Here is a 15,968-nt window from a genome sequence, read left to right as displayed (position 1 = left end):
AGTACAATTCTTATATCCAAATGTCAAGTGATGTCCCTATAATTACCCCTATTATTAGTACAGTCTACATAGAGCAACCTGAGGTTAGATGCCTATTGTATGGCAAGAGCACAGTGGATAGATTTCCTGGACCACTTATAGTTTCAAAAAATATAGTTTCATAGATTAATATAGCAATACAGAATAAATACGGTTGTCATTATAGAAGTTTATATCGTAGGTTTTTTTTTTTTACGTACAAAAATAAATACTGTAGTCAACTGTACTTTTGTGTGGGTAAAGTTGAGATATTTTATTACACCACCTAACAAATTGCATGTATTACTGTTATACAACCTTCTTGATACGGTCACCAAAACATCTATTCCATTTTTAATGTGTGTGAAACTCAAGAATTAACTAAAATATATTTCAACCACTGATGTGAAAAATGTATTATTAATTAAATTATTATTACAGTTCATTTTTCATGTAAAATAAGTAGTCTCATAAAGAATAAGCAAAATGTCACTTGTTTTGTGTATGCATTTCTTGTGGTGGAGTGGACATTAAAACATCATGCACAAGACACATTTTGATAAACATTTAAATTTTATTAAATATAAAGTTTTTCCCATTTGTATGGGGCTAACAGGGAAAAGTATGAAAATGCCCCAAAGAATAACAAAAAAGAAATGGACTACTGAGAAAGATCTGTCCGCACATCAAAAGAAGAGGTGGTGGTATGGTTTAGGGTGATTTGCCCCATGGAGTGCATGGCTCAATTAAGGGGGAACACCCTTTATGCAAATCAACTAATGAACAGGAGGAAAAGACTGAGAATACATTTTGTTAAGTGGCTTGTTTTACATATCTCTTTATAGAACTGTGTAGGGGAAAAAATCTGGTCATAGGTACCACCATCCTACAGTACAATTCATGTTTTCCCTGCTTCGCTGCCTTACGTTTGGACACACAGACACACACACAATATCACCTACAGCAACTGTGCAAAGAGTCTTTGGTAATCAAAGTAATGAGGAAAAACAGGAATCCAAAACACTATCCATGACTGAGATGGTTATAAAATCTCTAATATACATAACCTCAGTCTGACATCATACATCAAGGATGAACGTTCAATAAATTAGACAGTGGGAATGAGTTGATCTACAGAAGATCTACATCCAGCAGTTTCAATTACAGAAGTCAATAAAAAATTTAAAAAAAAACTCAAAAGAAAACAAAACAGTGTTATAATCGATCTCCCACCCCCACCCCACACACACACACACACACACACACACACACATACCCAAAGCAAAATCAACTGGAAAAAGATGCAAATTTTGATCAATGGCTCTTAATTTTCACAATTAAGATTGTTGATTTTTTTGACCACCTTATCATAGGACGAATCACTTGTTCATATTTTTTCATAGCTTTCTGTAAACATTCACAAATAAACATTTACCAGTCACCACATTTCTACAGTCCTTCTTCAACAGAAAACTCATTTGTGATGCATCTATTGATACTCAGATAGGCAAGGTCCACAGCAGTCCTTACAAGAGTTTCCATAAATATAATGCTCAGTATATGATTTGGAAAATTGAGCTCAAAAGCTTCGATGAGATGCTTTACTTCAATGTTCCTTTGTTTGCAACAATGTTAAAGATTGAGACTGAATATTCAGGTTTTGCTCTGCTCCTGTAAAATTTACAAAACAAGTTATTTTTAAAATATATCCACAGAAGTCTTTTCTGTAAAAAAAAAAAAAAAAAAAAATCAATAAGGTAGTTAAAAAAAAACACCACGAAGAGGAAGACGGACGGGTCTGTACTTGCTAGGTCTATTCTGTCCTCACTGATTCATTTTTGGAGTTTGAGAGTGGTCATTCTTCTCCAACCACAGCTCCGCCAGTTGCTGCGTTGAGCCATGTGAGGACGCTTTGGAACCCAGGCACATTTTATACTGTTTGGGATCTAGGTTGGGGTCGCAGATGACGGGATGATGAACATGCACAATACCAGTGTCCGTGCTACGGAATAGCTTAATCCCAGACTGGACAAATTTATTGAAGAGGTCCACGTCTTCCAATCCCCATCCTTGGATGGTGATGTCAAAGCCACCTGCTTTGATTAAATCTCTTTTGTATACACAGACGATACCAAAACCGTAGTGCCTCCACAAGCCTGTTTTCGAAGTGAACATGTAGTGGTTCTCACTAGCCACCTTGCCCGCGTAGACAACCTTTGGGTCATACTGGCTGAAGATGATGGGAAAGTATGTCTGTTCGCCAAGTATGGTATTTCCACGACATCTCGTCAAGAATTCAGGAGTAAACAGTAAGTCCACATCACAGTAGAAGAGTAAGGAATCATTGGTGAAGTGGGCTGATCCGACCTCCAGGGCCAGAGCACGGGAGAATGGGCCAGAAACTGGCTTGATCTCCATATCGGCTTTTGGATACTTCATATGATACTCCCTCATCAGCTCGATCTGCTTAATACGTTCTGTGTTATTGTCAGTGCTAAAGAGCAGAATCAGCAGCTTTATGTTCTGGTTGGGGATGAGGCAGATCTTCTCAAAGTTTGCCATGAAGCGCATGAAGATCTCATAGCGTCCCGCCAGCGGCACAAGCATGTTGATCTTCTTCTCTTTAGGTTCATGCAGTTCTATGCCTGGGCCACTCAGCTTGAATGGAACGAGCATCTTGAGAGAGTTAGATAGGAAGGAGAGCGAGTCTGAGTCCTGGTTGATCCTGGCAGCCAGCACTCGAGCATCCATCTCGTCCTCTTCCAGGAAGTGAATCTTGCTGAAGGTCTGCTGAAGATAAGCATGCCTCCTAACAGGCACGGTCATGGTCTTCCCCTTGTGCTTTTTATAAAGTAGCAGCAGATCAAGTACATATTCTGCCCCATACATGGGGTTGAGCCTCCGGTATCCATACTGGATCTCTTTGAAGTCAATGACTCTACCACGCGTCTTGGCATTGGCGTTAATCATTTCCATGACCTGCATAATGATGTCGTCCAGCGCCATCTTCTGGGAGGAGTCAATGCCACGGCGTGGAGGTTGTCTGTCCGAGGATGAGAAAATATACTTCCCTGTAAGGAACTCCCACTCCAAGACCTCCTCTCGTTGGTAGGGATGAAAGCGCATGAAAGAAGGAGGCATTCCCAGCTGAAGGTCTTCCTTGTGGACCTCGGTATTGCTGTAACGACTCATCTGCACGATCTCACGATGAAGCTGAATGGTGCGATGGCGCAGTTCTGCAATCTTGCGGCTCAATATGTAGCTATGCAGTCGATACTGGTACGGTGGGTTCTTGTTGGGATGAAGAGTTATGGCCCTATGTATCTTGCTGTTGTGGAGGTCACGGATGTAGCCCTTCTTGTTTGGCTCATAGTTCTCATAAAACAGTTGCTGCATCTGAAAGAGGAAATTAGGATTAATGATCAGAATGTTTTTTCCCCACATGCTAGACAGTTTCAATTGTAGCTCAATTGTTAAACAGAAATATAAACAATGGCTCTATCAACCTAACCCATCCAGTCAATCAAATAATAACAATACAATTTTAACTTGAACTTGTATGATGCTATTCATTGATTTTAGCTCTGCTTTCAACACCATCATCCCATCCAAGCTGATCTCAAAGATTAATAACCGTAGCATCAGTAAAAATATGCCCTTTTGTACATTTGACCTCTGACTTTTGCATATTTTTGTAACTCTCTGTACATTTATACAATATTATTATTTATGCATACCATAAGATATACTTTAGAATATATCCATATCCACCTTACTTTTAGGTAGGGCGCTGCCATTATTCACCTTGAACATGGACCTCTTTCGATATAAACCACCTCCAGCTATTTTTGCGATATAAAATTACTACATTATGTTCACTGATCTATATATATATATAACTGGATTGCTCATGACGTCACAACAGTGAAGCTACTGCGCCGCCATCTTGGTATTCCCTAACATTCTGTATTCCTATGGGTCTCAATGGGAAATTGGCTGTTTTGGCAAGAAAATTTTAGCTATCCAGTCACATAATTTTTTTTTTTTTTACATCTGCATATACTGCATCACAATGCAATATTCCTAAATATGTAATTATTTATTTGGACTCTCATTTTTCCCCCCTGCTTGAGCGTGTTATGTTACTCTTTATTGTAGCAGCATTACATTCAGCGGCGCATGTGTTACTTCAATAGAAACAAGTTAAAGAAACTGATGTAAGATATCAGTAGACATTTTCAAACATATGTTTTGTAGGCTTTAAAGATTTTTTCTGAATACATAATTATGCTTTGTAGCTTTTGTTTACGCTGAACATTCATTGTGGTTATTTTCTTAAATAAGTATTTAAATAAATAAATATTAGCTATGCAGCTAATGTTAATTTAGTAAAATAACCACAATGAATAACAGTATAACTCACCAAGTTAGCTTTTTTGGTCAAGTTGAATATCTACTTGCGGATCAACACCAGTTACATATGATGAATATAATATGGGCTTGCATTAATTCTCCATGTGTGACATAATTTTTGCAGTGCATGCCTGAATATGGCCCAGCTCACGGGCATAATTTCTAAAGTGATCAATTGGAATTGATGAGGAGCAGGGCTGGACTGGTAATCTGGCATACTGGGCATTTTCCCGGTGGACCGATGCACTTTGGGGCCGATCAGGGTGGACTGGCCATTGGGAGAACCGAGCGGGTCGCTGTGTCACCGCAATAAGCTAAAATGAGCCGCTGCCGCTTTAGTGAACACTCTCCCCCCAAACAACTTTTGGGCCAGTTGCCATGTAAAATCCTGGGCCGATTTCTCTTCCCAGTCCAGCCCTGACAATGCACATGGATAATGTAGAAGTTAAACAAGGTAAGAATTTGTCCTGAGGAAGGCCAAAGAGGCCGAAACATGTTGGCATATGTTTTTTAATGGATAGCCAAGTTTAAATAAAGGCTTTTTAAACTTATATTCCTTTTGAGTGCCTCAGACTTTGTTTATTTGGGAAACATTTTGGATCTCCAAACTGAAGAGCATCAAAGGAACACATCTCTCAACACCCAAGTAGCACTCCTAGTAACTCATTTGTGAAGGTAAGTTTGCAGTTTGGATTTCAATAAACATCCCACTGAATGTTAGATAAAACTGGAATTGGTTTTCAACAGGAGGAAAAGCTGTTTGAGGAGACAGTTGTCAGCCTGGCTTCACCGAAGAGCTGTTTTAACAGGTAAGAGAATAGACAACATTAGCTGAGTAAAAAATATTATACCACCTGTTCTTAAGGCAAGTCTTAACTAGTAAGTCGTAAACTCTCCGTAAAGTTTACCTGCATTGATCAATAAGCAGCCTTCATATTTGTACACAGATGTATTAAAAAGCCATGAACTTCAATTTAATTTTGTTACGGTTGATGTTCAAACCTTGTTTGCTCACTGCGGACATCACAAGAGCAGCTCTCTTGAGAGACATATTTTGATAATTAAAATATTATTTTAATTATCCCCTAATCTTAATTATTAGTGACCCCTAATATTAATTATTAGGTTCCTACCTTGTGAATTGTTTTGTTAAAAATGTGAAAAGTGACAACAGCTTGTATTTATTATAATGCGATTTCATGACGTCATATAAATTGATACAATTTGAAATTTATACATATTTAAAAAGCTAAAATTATATTAAAATCATAAAGTATAATATAAAAAAATTGCAATATACTATACTGCGTGAATATATATGAAGTGTCCCCCCTCAGTTTGCTTAATATATTTTTTTTGTTATATTATGCTTACATGTTGTCAAAACTCTGGAGAGTAAAAACAAAAATTTGTATAAGCCAATGACGCTTTTTTCTCCAACATGATTGTAGAGGGTTGAAAGGGTCTACTTAAATGTACTAAAACTGAAAATGTTGCGTTTTTAAATACTATTATTACATGCGGATTAATGCCGACGGCACAAAATTTACTGACGTGTTGAAACTTGACACTGGGCGACGCATCCTGAAAACTGCACTCTTTGAACGGTTTCATGCTGAAGAGACGCTTAAAAGTAAGGTTTTTTCTCTCTCATAAATGTCAACATCATACTGTATGTCGAAATGATTGATGCCTGTCATGCAAAACATGAGTTCATTGATGTTATAAAATATCAGTCTGCTTTTTTTATTCCATCAGTTACACCTGGTCTGAGTCTTCTGTAATTATTTAGTTTATATGTAGGGTTACGTTCTACTGAAGTTTAATGGTGCAACGCTCAAATATTTAGTAGTGCGTAAATTGCAGCTGCATTTACGCCACAACTTGGCTAAGTTTTAACTTGAGTATATCTGGTGCAACCGGCCCCTGATCTTTGTATCAAACTTTTCTATTTTCATCCTTTTTGCAGTACAAGCTTGCCCAGAGTTTTCCTAAGCCATTTGGAGTGTGATGCAGCACGTTTCCAATGCACTTATGAGTATGTGATTGTTGTATGGTTCTAGGTTGAACACTAGTGCCTCAAGTTCCTTGAATGCAGAACCACCATGGAGTTCCAGAACCTTCTCAGCTGTCTTGCAGACTTTCCATCTCGGGACTTCATGTCGATCAGAGTGTTCATCTTGGGAAGAGCTCTCGACACTGAGTGCTGATAAACAGGTAGTGCACAGGATCATCTTCATAGTTGTTTTAAATGAAAAGCCTGCTATGTACCCCACCACAGCCTCTTTGAACGTGGACAAGCTGGGAAGACATACAGTGATGTTTTTCTCTGTCTTCTGTTTCAGGCTGAATGTCACTTTGCCTGAAATGCCAGCATATCAGAAGACGTTACCTCCAGTGTCACTGTCCGGTGGAGAACAGTTGCCACTAGCTCTGATGGCTTGTCTTGCTACCATTGTTTTGAAAGCTGACTTATGTGGTTAAAACCATTAGCAGATTTGTTCCCACATATCTGCAAATGTTTATTGTATTGTTCTGTTAAATAGTCAATTTTTGTGTGTACTTGGAAGCTTTTGTTATTGAACAAGTGTGTATGTCAATAAACTTATTTCTGATTATGATTAAAAAGATCAGGGGATTGATGAAATAATTAAATGCTCACAAGCTGGTATGTACATATTCCAGAAATGAATGCAAATGGATAATTCCATTAAGAAAAGGTAAATTAATGTATGTATGTATGTATGCATGCATGTATGTATATACACTCAACTAAAGGATTATTAGGAACTCCATACTAATACTGTGTTTGACCCCCTTTTGCCTTCAGAACTGCCTTAATTCTAAGTGGCATTGATTCAACAAGGTGCTGAAAGCATTCTTTAGAAATGTTGGCCCATATTGATAGGATAGCATCTTGCAGTTGATGGAGATTTGTGGGATGCACATCCAGGGCACGAAGCTCCCATTCCACCACATCCCAAAGATGCTCTATTGGGTTGAGATCTGGTAACTGTGGGGGCCATTTTAGTACAGTGAACTCATTGTCATGTTCAAGAAACCAATTTGAAATGATTCCAGCATTATCCTGCTGGAAGTAGCCATCAGAGGATGGGTACATGGTGGCCATAAAGGGATGGACATGGTCAGAAACAATGCTCAGGTAGGCCGTGGCATTTAAACGATGCCCAATTGGCACTAAGGGGCCTAATGTGTGCCAAGAAAACATCCCCCACACATTACACCACCACCACCAGCCTGCACAGTGGTAACAAGGCATGATGGATCCATGTTCTCATTCTGTTTATGCCAAATTCTGACTCTACCATCTGAATGTCTCAACAGAAATCGAGACTCATCAGACCAGGCAACATTTTTCCAGTCTTCAACTGTCCAATTTTGGTGAGCTCTTGCAAATTGTAGCCTCTTTTTCCTATTTGTAGTGGAGATGAGTGGTACCCGGTGGGGTCTTCTGCTGTTGTAGCCCATCCGCCTCAAGGTTGTGCGTGTTGTGGCTTCACAAATGCTTTGCTGCATACCTCGGTTGTAACGATCTTTCAGGCAAAGTTGCTCTTCTATCAGCTTGAATCAGTCGGCCCATTCTCCTCTGACCTCTAGCATCAACAAGGCATTTTCGCCCACAGGACTGCCGCATACTGGATGTTTTTCCCTTTTCACACCATTCTTTGTAAACCCTAGAAATGGTTGTGCGTGAAAATCCCAGTAACTGAGCAGATTGTGAAATACTCAGAACGGCCTGTCTGGCACCAACAACCATGCCACGCTCAAAATTGCTTAAATCACCTTTCTTTCCCATTCTGACATTCAGTTTGGAGTTCAGGAGATTGTCTTGACAAGGACCACACTCCTAAATGCATTGAAGCAACTGCCATGTGATTGGTTGATTAGATAATTGCTTTAATGAGAAATTGAACAGGTGTTCCTAATAATCCTTTAGGTGAGTATATATATATATATTACACACACACACACACATAGATACTGCATATTAACCTGTGTGTGTGTGTGTGTGTGTGTGTGTGTGTGTGTGTGTGTGTATATATACACTATACTACATTTTTATATTTGGTTCTTCTGGATTTATTCTGAAGAGGTACTGTCTAGTTACAATATCAACACAAAGCTAGTAATTTTTATTAACAAATTTAAAACTTGTTGATGTGCATTCCCCCTAGAACTGATGTCACTTTGCTTAAATGAGTTCACATTTACTATATAATCTAGTAAAAAAAAAAAGAGTTAATAATGTTGGCAAATTATGCAGATGTATAATTTGTCAACATTATGAACAATGAGCATCAACATGTTTAAACTATGAAGGCAGAGAAACTTTGCATCCTGTAACAATCAGCAGATGTCGCTATTGGATATTTTTGCTTTAAAAAGGGGTATTAATTTGGTGTTGTATTTTTACTGTTGATTATTAAAGATTATGATCGTTATGCCCACTCTACATGGGGATAACGAATAATTTGTGTTTAATAGGTACATAGTCTGTATAAATTACAACCTGTGTGCACTTTTGCCACATCCTTTAGTAAGTGTTGTTTCGCGGTTAAACACTGCGATGCCTTCCGTCAGTAGGGAATAGTAAGATGGCCGCCAGAGCACTTCAAGTGGCTTCACCTACTGCTGGCAATTTAGAATTCTATGAGCAATCCAGTTATATATATATAGATCAGTGATTATGTTACTTTATATTGCAGGCTGGCAATATATGTCATCATATTATTATCATTAATCATTATTTTCATAAACACATTAGTTTGTATCGCAAATAGTTTTACAGTTTATCGCATTTTGCCATTGTTTTATAACACGATGTTGCACAGGAGAATGAATGAGAGATCATGTGCTGATCGCCTTTGGAATAAATAAAGGCAACATCGGGCATTTGGCAGATATGAATGGAGGCAGATTTTATTATCATCTCTTCGATACAACAAACAGCAACAAGTGAAGGAAAGCAAGTCTTTTACTTTAAATGCTGAGTTTACAAAATTATCCGACATTGGCATATTATTCTGCTGTACATCCTGTGGTTGTCTAATAGTTTTTAAGCCCATATCACCAAATTCTGATCTTATTATCCTTCTAGTTATTTACATTGCAGTCAATGACAATGACTGCCACACTTGCTGGAAATGCAGCTGCTTGCTTCCGCTTTGCAAAATAAGGTGGATATACAATACACATTTAATTTACTGCATTTCTACAGTTTGTGTACTATACATACATTGTATTTATCTATACTCCTATGCATATGTATATGATATGTGTGCAAGTCTTTGAATATTCTCTTCAGATTCTTTAGAATAGGCTATATTATGTCATCCACTGTACACTACATGTCAATCTGCACTAAACTATCTTGTACCTCATTGATCATTGCACTGTACTGCTATTCTACCTCATTTGCTCTTTACCATAATTTACAGATTTTTTTTTTTATTTCACTTTTTGTATTTCTGGTTAGACGCTAACTGTATTTCATTAGCTCTATACTTGTACTCTGCAAATCAACAATAAAGTGGAATTTAATCTAATCTAACTAAGTATCACTGTGCAGCACTCATAGAGAGCAAATATTAGCTTTATTTACATATCGGTACTATATCTTAAAACATTCCAATAAAATAATATTTTATTGAATGTGTATTATTTGTGTTTTATAAAAGCAATAAGGCACTCAAAGCATTGTGTTGTGCCAAATGCACTTTAGCTTTTGCTCAAAGTGCCAATAAGGATGTAAAAATATAAAGTTTGCCTTAAGGCACAGGAGAAGTTTGGAAAGTGGCCAAAAGACCAATCATCACATCAAATGTGATACCGTGACATGGGTATGATTACAGAAACAAGGCCTGTCTGAGAGTTTTGGAAGGCGATACCTTGACTACCACAAAGTCAAAGGACCTGACTAACCCATTTCTATGGCAGTTCTGTAAACTGTTTCAGCACACATACACAGGGGCAAAAGACCAAGAACAACAATGTAAAAACAAAAATACAACAGCAACAGTTAATGTGTGAGGTTAAAATTATTAGCCAAGCCCATAGGATAATATAAAAGAGGACTTACCAGTTACAAAATGTCAACCATCTGCCAAAGGATAAATTAATTTTCAATTATAATTTTGAGTTAATCTTGGGTAAAATAGAAGAGTTATTTAATTTAAAGATTTTTGGTGCATCTCCTTAGCTATCATTATCATTATTGTATTATATATTGGCGTTATAGTCAACCTGCACCCTACACATTGGTGTCAGCCATTGGACAACCTATATTGGTCGACCACTAGTTATAAGGCCAGTTTAATAATTAGCAATTATTTATTCCACAAAGGCTTTTTGACATCAAAAAGACAACAAATGTCCCTTTAAAAGATTTGTTTTATGTAGGCAAATGTCTAAGTTTCTCATTTTAGTTTCTAAAGGCAACCTAAGTGTGTTACTTCAAGACAGCAAACATACATCTGTGTTGTGCTTCATTTATGTTGTTTCTTTTATTTTTTTCATATTATTTTCTTATACAGTATATTTTCTATTCGTTTTACTTATTACTTTTCTTTTTATGTTGTTTCTTGCTTTTGCTATGTATTATTATTTCTGTTATTATTTATGTTTAATCCTGTGTTCTGTGCTGTATTGTCTTCACAAGTTAGAGATAAAGATTTGTCTCTGTATTGTAATATTTAGCCTTGAATAGTGTTGTGAAGCAGTAATTTTCCATTGTCTTTGCTTGGTATATGTTCTCTGTTCTTGGTGAATTTGCGTTCGTCAGATGAAATCAGACTGATAATTGAAAAAAACATAACACAACAAGTTTATTCATAAAACTCTGCTCATTTTTTTACCATCACTTCATCTACTACTTCTGCTTGGTATATGTTCTCTGTTCTTGTTGAACTTGTGTTGGTCAGATGAAATCAGACTGTTAATTGAGAAAAATATAACACAAGTTTATTCATAAAACTCTGCTCATTTTTACCATCACCTCTACTACTTCTGCTTTATTCCCCTGCTAACTCTTGGGCTGGTAGAAGAGTGAGATAACAAGCTGTTGATGTTGACTGGTTCAGCGATAAGGCAACCTGAAAAAGCCTTGCTCAAGTTGATAGCCTAAGAAAGGTACAGTAGCATTCTGCATTCTGGGAACAATCATCATGAACAACCCCCTAATTATCCAGACTCTAGGTCACTTATTTTTTTATTATGCCATTTCATGACTCCATAAAATCCCATAATAGCCATTGATTTATTCAAGCTTTGCATTACAGTTTCGAGCTAAATACCATTAAGTGGTGTCTGTAAATATAAACATAATTAGTTGTGAAAGGCACAGCCAAACAGAGAAGTATATCTAAAACAGAAACATTTAGAGGAACTAAAGGTCAGTTCTCAAAACCGGTGTTCACATGCCAACACAAGGAGGAATTTCTGCTCAGTTCAATATTTTAATAGCCACTGATTTTAAAAGTACCAGTACTGATTCACTTTGGTGCCTGCGTAATGGTTGAAATCCTGGCTAATTCAAACGCTCACATGCATATATCTGCACTTATAGTGCGCTCTTGTCTTGTGGTGAATGCAGTATGGCATGCACAGTCAAATTCTCTTCTTGGTTAAAATGCCCCTTGACACAATATTATTGTAAACACAACCTTTAATGTATTATGAGTGTATTATGCACGGTTTCCTCACCGCTGAGAACTGCTGGGTGAAGTCCTCGACGGTGTCGCCGAAGAGGCTGAACTGGGAGACAGGGGCGTTGAGGAAGCGCACTTTGTTGGCCTCACGCATCTCTACAAAGTTCAGCCACATATGACATTCCTGGACCACGAGAGTGGCCATCGCCTGCCCGAGTGACTGCGGTGTGACCTTCGTGGCTCTAAGGGCAAGGTCGGTCACTGAGCGCTGTTCCTGCAACACGTCGGGATCAGGGCTACCCCCGTGCAGATCTTTAAGTGCGGCTGTGAGTGGCGCGGAGCCACCAGGAGAACCAGTCATCCAACTGCGATGGCTGTGGGGAGGACAGAGGGTTCCAGTCCAACCCCACGCTGGCGGCGGCCCGGGCAAGCATATCGGACATCTGCGCGTCGGCCTCAGCCTGGGCATGCAGGCCCGATGGCAGCAGCCCAGGGGAGTCCTCCGCGTCAGACGCCGAGCTCTCCGATGCAGCGGTGAGCTCATCCACCTCGAGCTCTAGAGGATAGGCAGACTGGCCAAGAGGCGAGCCGCTGTTGCTTCGAGCACGGACGGGAGTCAACGAGTGTGCCGGGAGGCGGGTGGTCTGAGGGGGCGTACCTGGTGGAGCTGCACCCGCTGCCATCCCCAGATCACCTCCATCGCCAGCCTCACGTCCTCAATCCCGTGGGAAGGAGCTGCAATGCGGGGGGCGGCTGGAGTGGCGTGCTTTCGATTGAAAGCAAGCTGTGACCGCAACTTTGCTTTGGTCATGCTCTCGCACTGAGAACATGAACCATCCACAAACACTGCCTTGGTGTGATTGCAACCCAGACACACGAGACAACGCCTGTGGCCGTCTGAAGCGGAGAGCACTCTACCGCATCCAGGAACTACGCAGGGGCGGAAGGGCATCTTTATAATGATGCGTCCTGAAAAGGACGTTCAATGCCAGCTGCGTATTTGCTCTGTTAGAGGAAATAACTCTTTCAGAGAAAATCACACTTTTATAACTCTTAAGTTTCTTGCGCTGTCGAAGCGCCCAGGGGCAAACTGCACTGCCGTGCAGAGAAAGCCGCTGTAATGCGGCGTCGAATCCAACAGGCAAGCGTCAGAGGAAAACAAAAACAGGTGTGTGACTCGCAGCTGACAGCAACACGACCACCGGCTCCGAAGAAGATTTCTGAATGAACTTGACGTATTTGCCCGCTTTCATACCCGTATGTCCGGGGCGGGGTATGCAAATACTGTCTGCCTAATTCCCATTGGCCTTTTTTCATAGATCGGAGGCATATTCGGCACTCAAGAGTGACCCCTAGTGTCGCTTCTTCGACACAACGTCGAAGTGAGTGACAGACGGGGAACTTATATTTGTTCATGTATTAAAAAAAGTTTGAAATAAATTGGAAATAAAAAGGTACACAGCGGTCAAATGCAATGTGAATGTGCTGTTTGTTCCCTCTGTTTCCCAGTTTTATGTATGTATTTATTTTTGATCTTTTTAAAGAGGATTTAAGCGTGAACACCCTTTCAAGAACAGTATTTCTATCGGCAGTAGAGCATGGGTAAAATTATGTACAATTATTATAACATGGTTACATTTTGGTAAAATCACTTACACCTTTTTTCCTCCAATCACAGTTCAAATTGCAAATCGTTATATTTATTAAATAAACCACAATTCGATTTTTTGTCCAAATCATTCAGGCCAAGTAAAGGCCATCTATGGATTTTTACACACACAAGCACCGAAGGTGCCGTGGCACATTTTGTACTTGTTAATTTTCTTATTAGGTGCCAAGCATGGGTCTATGGCAGCCCTATGAACTGTATATAAGAAAATCAAGAAATTTAGCAAGGATAAACTCTATAATGGTATTATTATTAGGGCTGTCAATTTAACGCGTTAATTCAGTAATTTAACAAAAAATAACATGTTAAAAAAATGTATGCAAATAATCGCTCTTCCCCCAGATCATAATAAGAGTCCTGAGAAATGCAAGCTTGTAGTACCACCTGTTTACTCCAGAGGGCAGTAAGTGAAATTTCAGCTGTATGAGCAACGCGCAGTTATACAGTGAAGAAAACAACCTTCAGCAGCAACAACAAAAAGATGTGTTATGTTCATGCGCTCAAAACACTTGAAGGAGTGCAAATGCGAACTAAGGGATCTCAACATGTGTTTAAAGATTGAGTATTAAACTATATTTAACTTGACACAGTGACCTAAACATTTTTGTTTATGATGCAACACCCGAGACGCTACACAAGCATTTTCTGACGCAGGGTGTGGCTGGATTGAGATGGTGCAAAATATTTAATCACGAATAAAATCAAAGAAATTTCCTTCAAACTTTTTTACAAGTACTACTACCTCACTAATTATTTTCTTGAAGACAGATTTAATTGTGATGTCAATATATTCTGTACATTTTGTGGTCTGCAGGCAGAAAAACATTTTCATTTATTTTGGAGTTGTCTCTACTCGACTTGTTTTTGGTCTGATTTCTGCAAGATTGTTTGAGATCATATAATTCCCAGCTTTCAACTTTGTTTTGAAAATGTTTTATTTTTTTATTTTTTTAGCTATGACATGTCTCTTCATAAGGAATATTATTTGATTAATGTTCTGCTTTTTTTTTGGCAAAGTTTAGTATTCATAAATGTAAGTATAAGCTATTAGTTTAATTTTTAATTCAGAGGTTCAGCAATACCAAAGAACAATTTCCAATTTGAGGAACAAGAAAGCTGTAAAGTGTATTGAAATATGTAAACAATTTGATATTTTTATTAAACTGTTTATTTATTTATTTTCCTTTTTGTTGTTGTTTGTTTTAATATACCTCTTGGCTCTAGATGTAAAAGTTTTGTAAGCATTAATAAAATTTTTAAAAAAAATGTCTGACGCGGGTGTAAATTGACAGGTCCTTAAAAAAGCCCTCATAATAAATCTCGAACTGATTGACAAATTCACTTGTGAAATGGATTGCTGTGAACTGTATGCCAATGATTGACTTCAATACTATAGTTGTAAACAATGCATTGTATTCTAAGCTTTTTGTATTGTCTTATCAATGATTAACTCTTCTACCTCAAGAATGTAATGGACTTTAATTACCTGAATATTTTTTATTTATTTATATAATTTTTACATATTTATATCAATATATAATTATACATAGTTATCTTTAAATATGTATAATCATTATTTATTGAATTATTTTTATATAAGGGGCTATCTCAGCAAATATTTGAGTATGCGATTAATCGCAATTAATTAATCGGGACACCATGTAATTAATTTGATAAAAAATGTCAATCGATTGACAGCCCTAATTATTATACTATATAATAGTATAACCATTCTTTTTGCCTCTGACTACTCTCCTCTTGTTGATTGAAATGGACCCCTTACATTAAAAGTCTTTCCATTACAGTGGCCACAATCTTGGATTATGATGTTTATAGTTTTTACACTACTATTCTTTCAAACTTCATCCAATTTACAAAAAAAAGAAAGAAAAATGACAATATTATAAAATGTTTTATGCAAAGTGAACGAGGTCGACATGAAACAAGAAGTGAGGATGTATCTCAGCCATGCTTTGTACTATGGAAACGAAACTTGGTATGCTTCATTAGGACATTTTCTGCGGTTTCATGACAATTAAGAAAAATTAAATCAATCAATTAAGAAAATGAATTAAAAAAAAATTATTATCAAAATTAATTATTTTAATTTTTAATTTTTGAAATGTCTTGACTCACTGGTGAACGTAACTTTTGAACCATTTATACTAAATTCATGGTTTTGTTGTCTATGGATTTCTAGG

General features: G+C 37.9%; 1 protein-coding gene across 1 annotated transcript in view; it reads right to left on the bottom strand.

Annotated features, from left to right (window-relative positions):
* Positions 1-615: 615 nt before the first annotated feature.
* chsy1 (chondroitin sulfate synthase 1) overlaps positions 616-15,968 on the bottom strand; it is a 212,337-nt gene continuing 196,984 nt past the window's right edge. Inside the window, exon 3 of the mRNA XM_052133601.1 lies at positions 616-3,414. Coding sequence (XP_051989561.1) covers positions 1,843-3,414 — 1,572 coding nt within the window. The 3' untranslated portion in view covers positions 616-1,842. The remainder of the gene's footprint in view (positions 3,415-15,968) is intronic.

The sequence above is a fragment of the Xyrauchen texanus genome, chromosome 1 (genome assembly GCF_025860055.1).
Source record: "Xyrauchen texanus isolate HMW12.3.18 chromosome 1, RBS_HiC_50CHRs, whole genome shotgun sequence".
Lineage (NCBI taxonomy): Eukaryota > Metazoa > Chordata > Actinopteri > Cypriniformes > Catostomidae > Xyrauchen > Xyrauchen texanus.
This window is presented reverse-complemented; position numbering and strand designations above follow the sequence as displayed.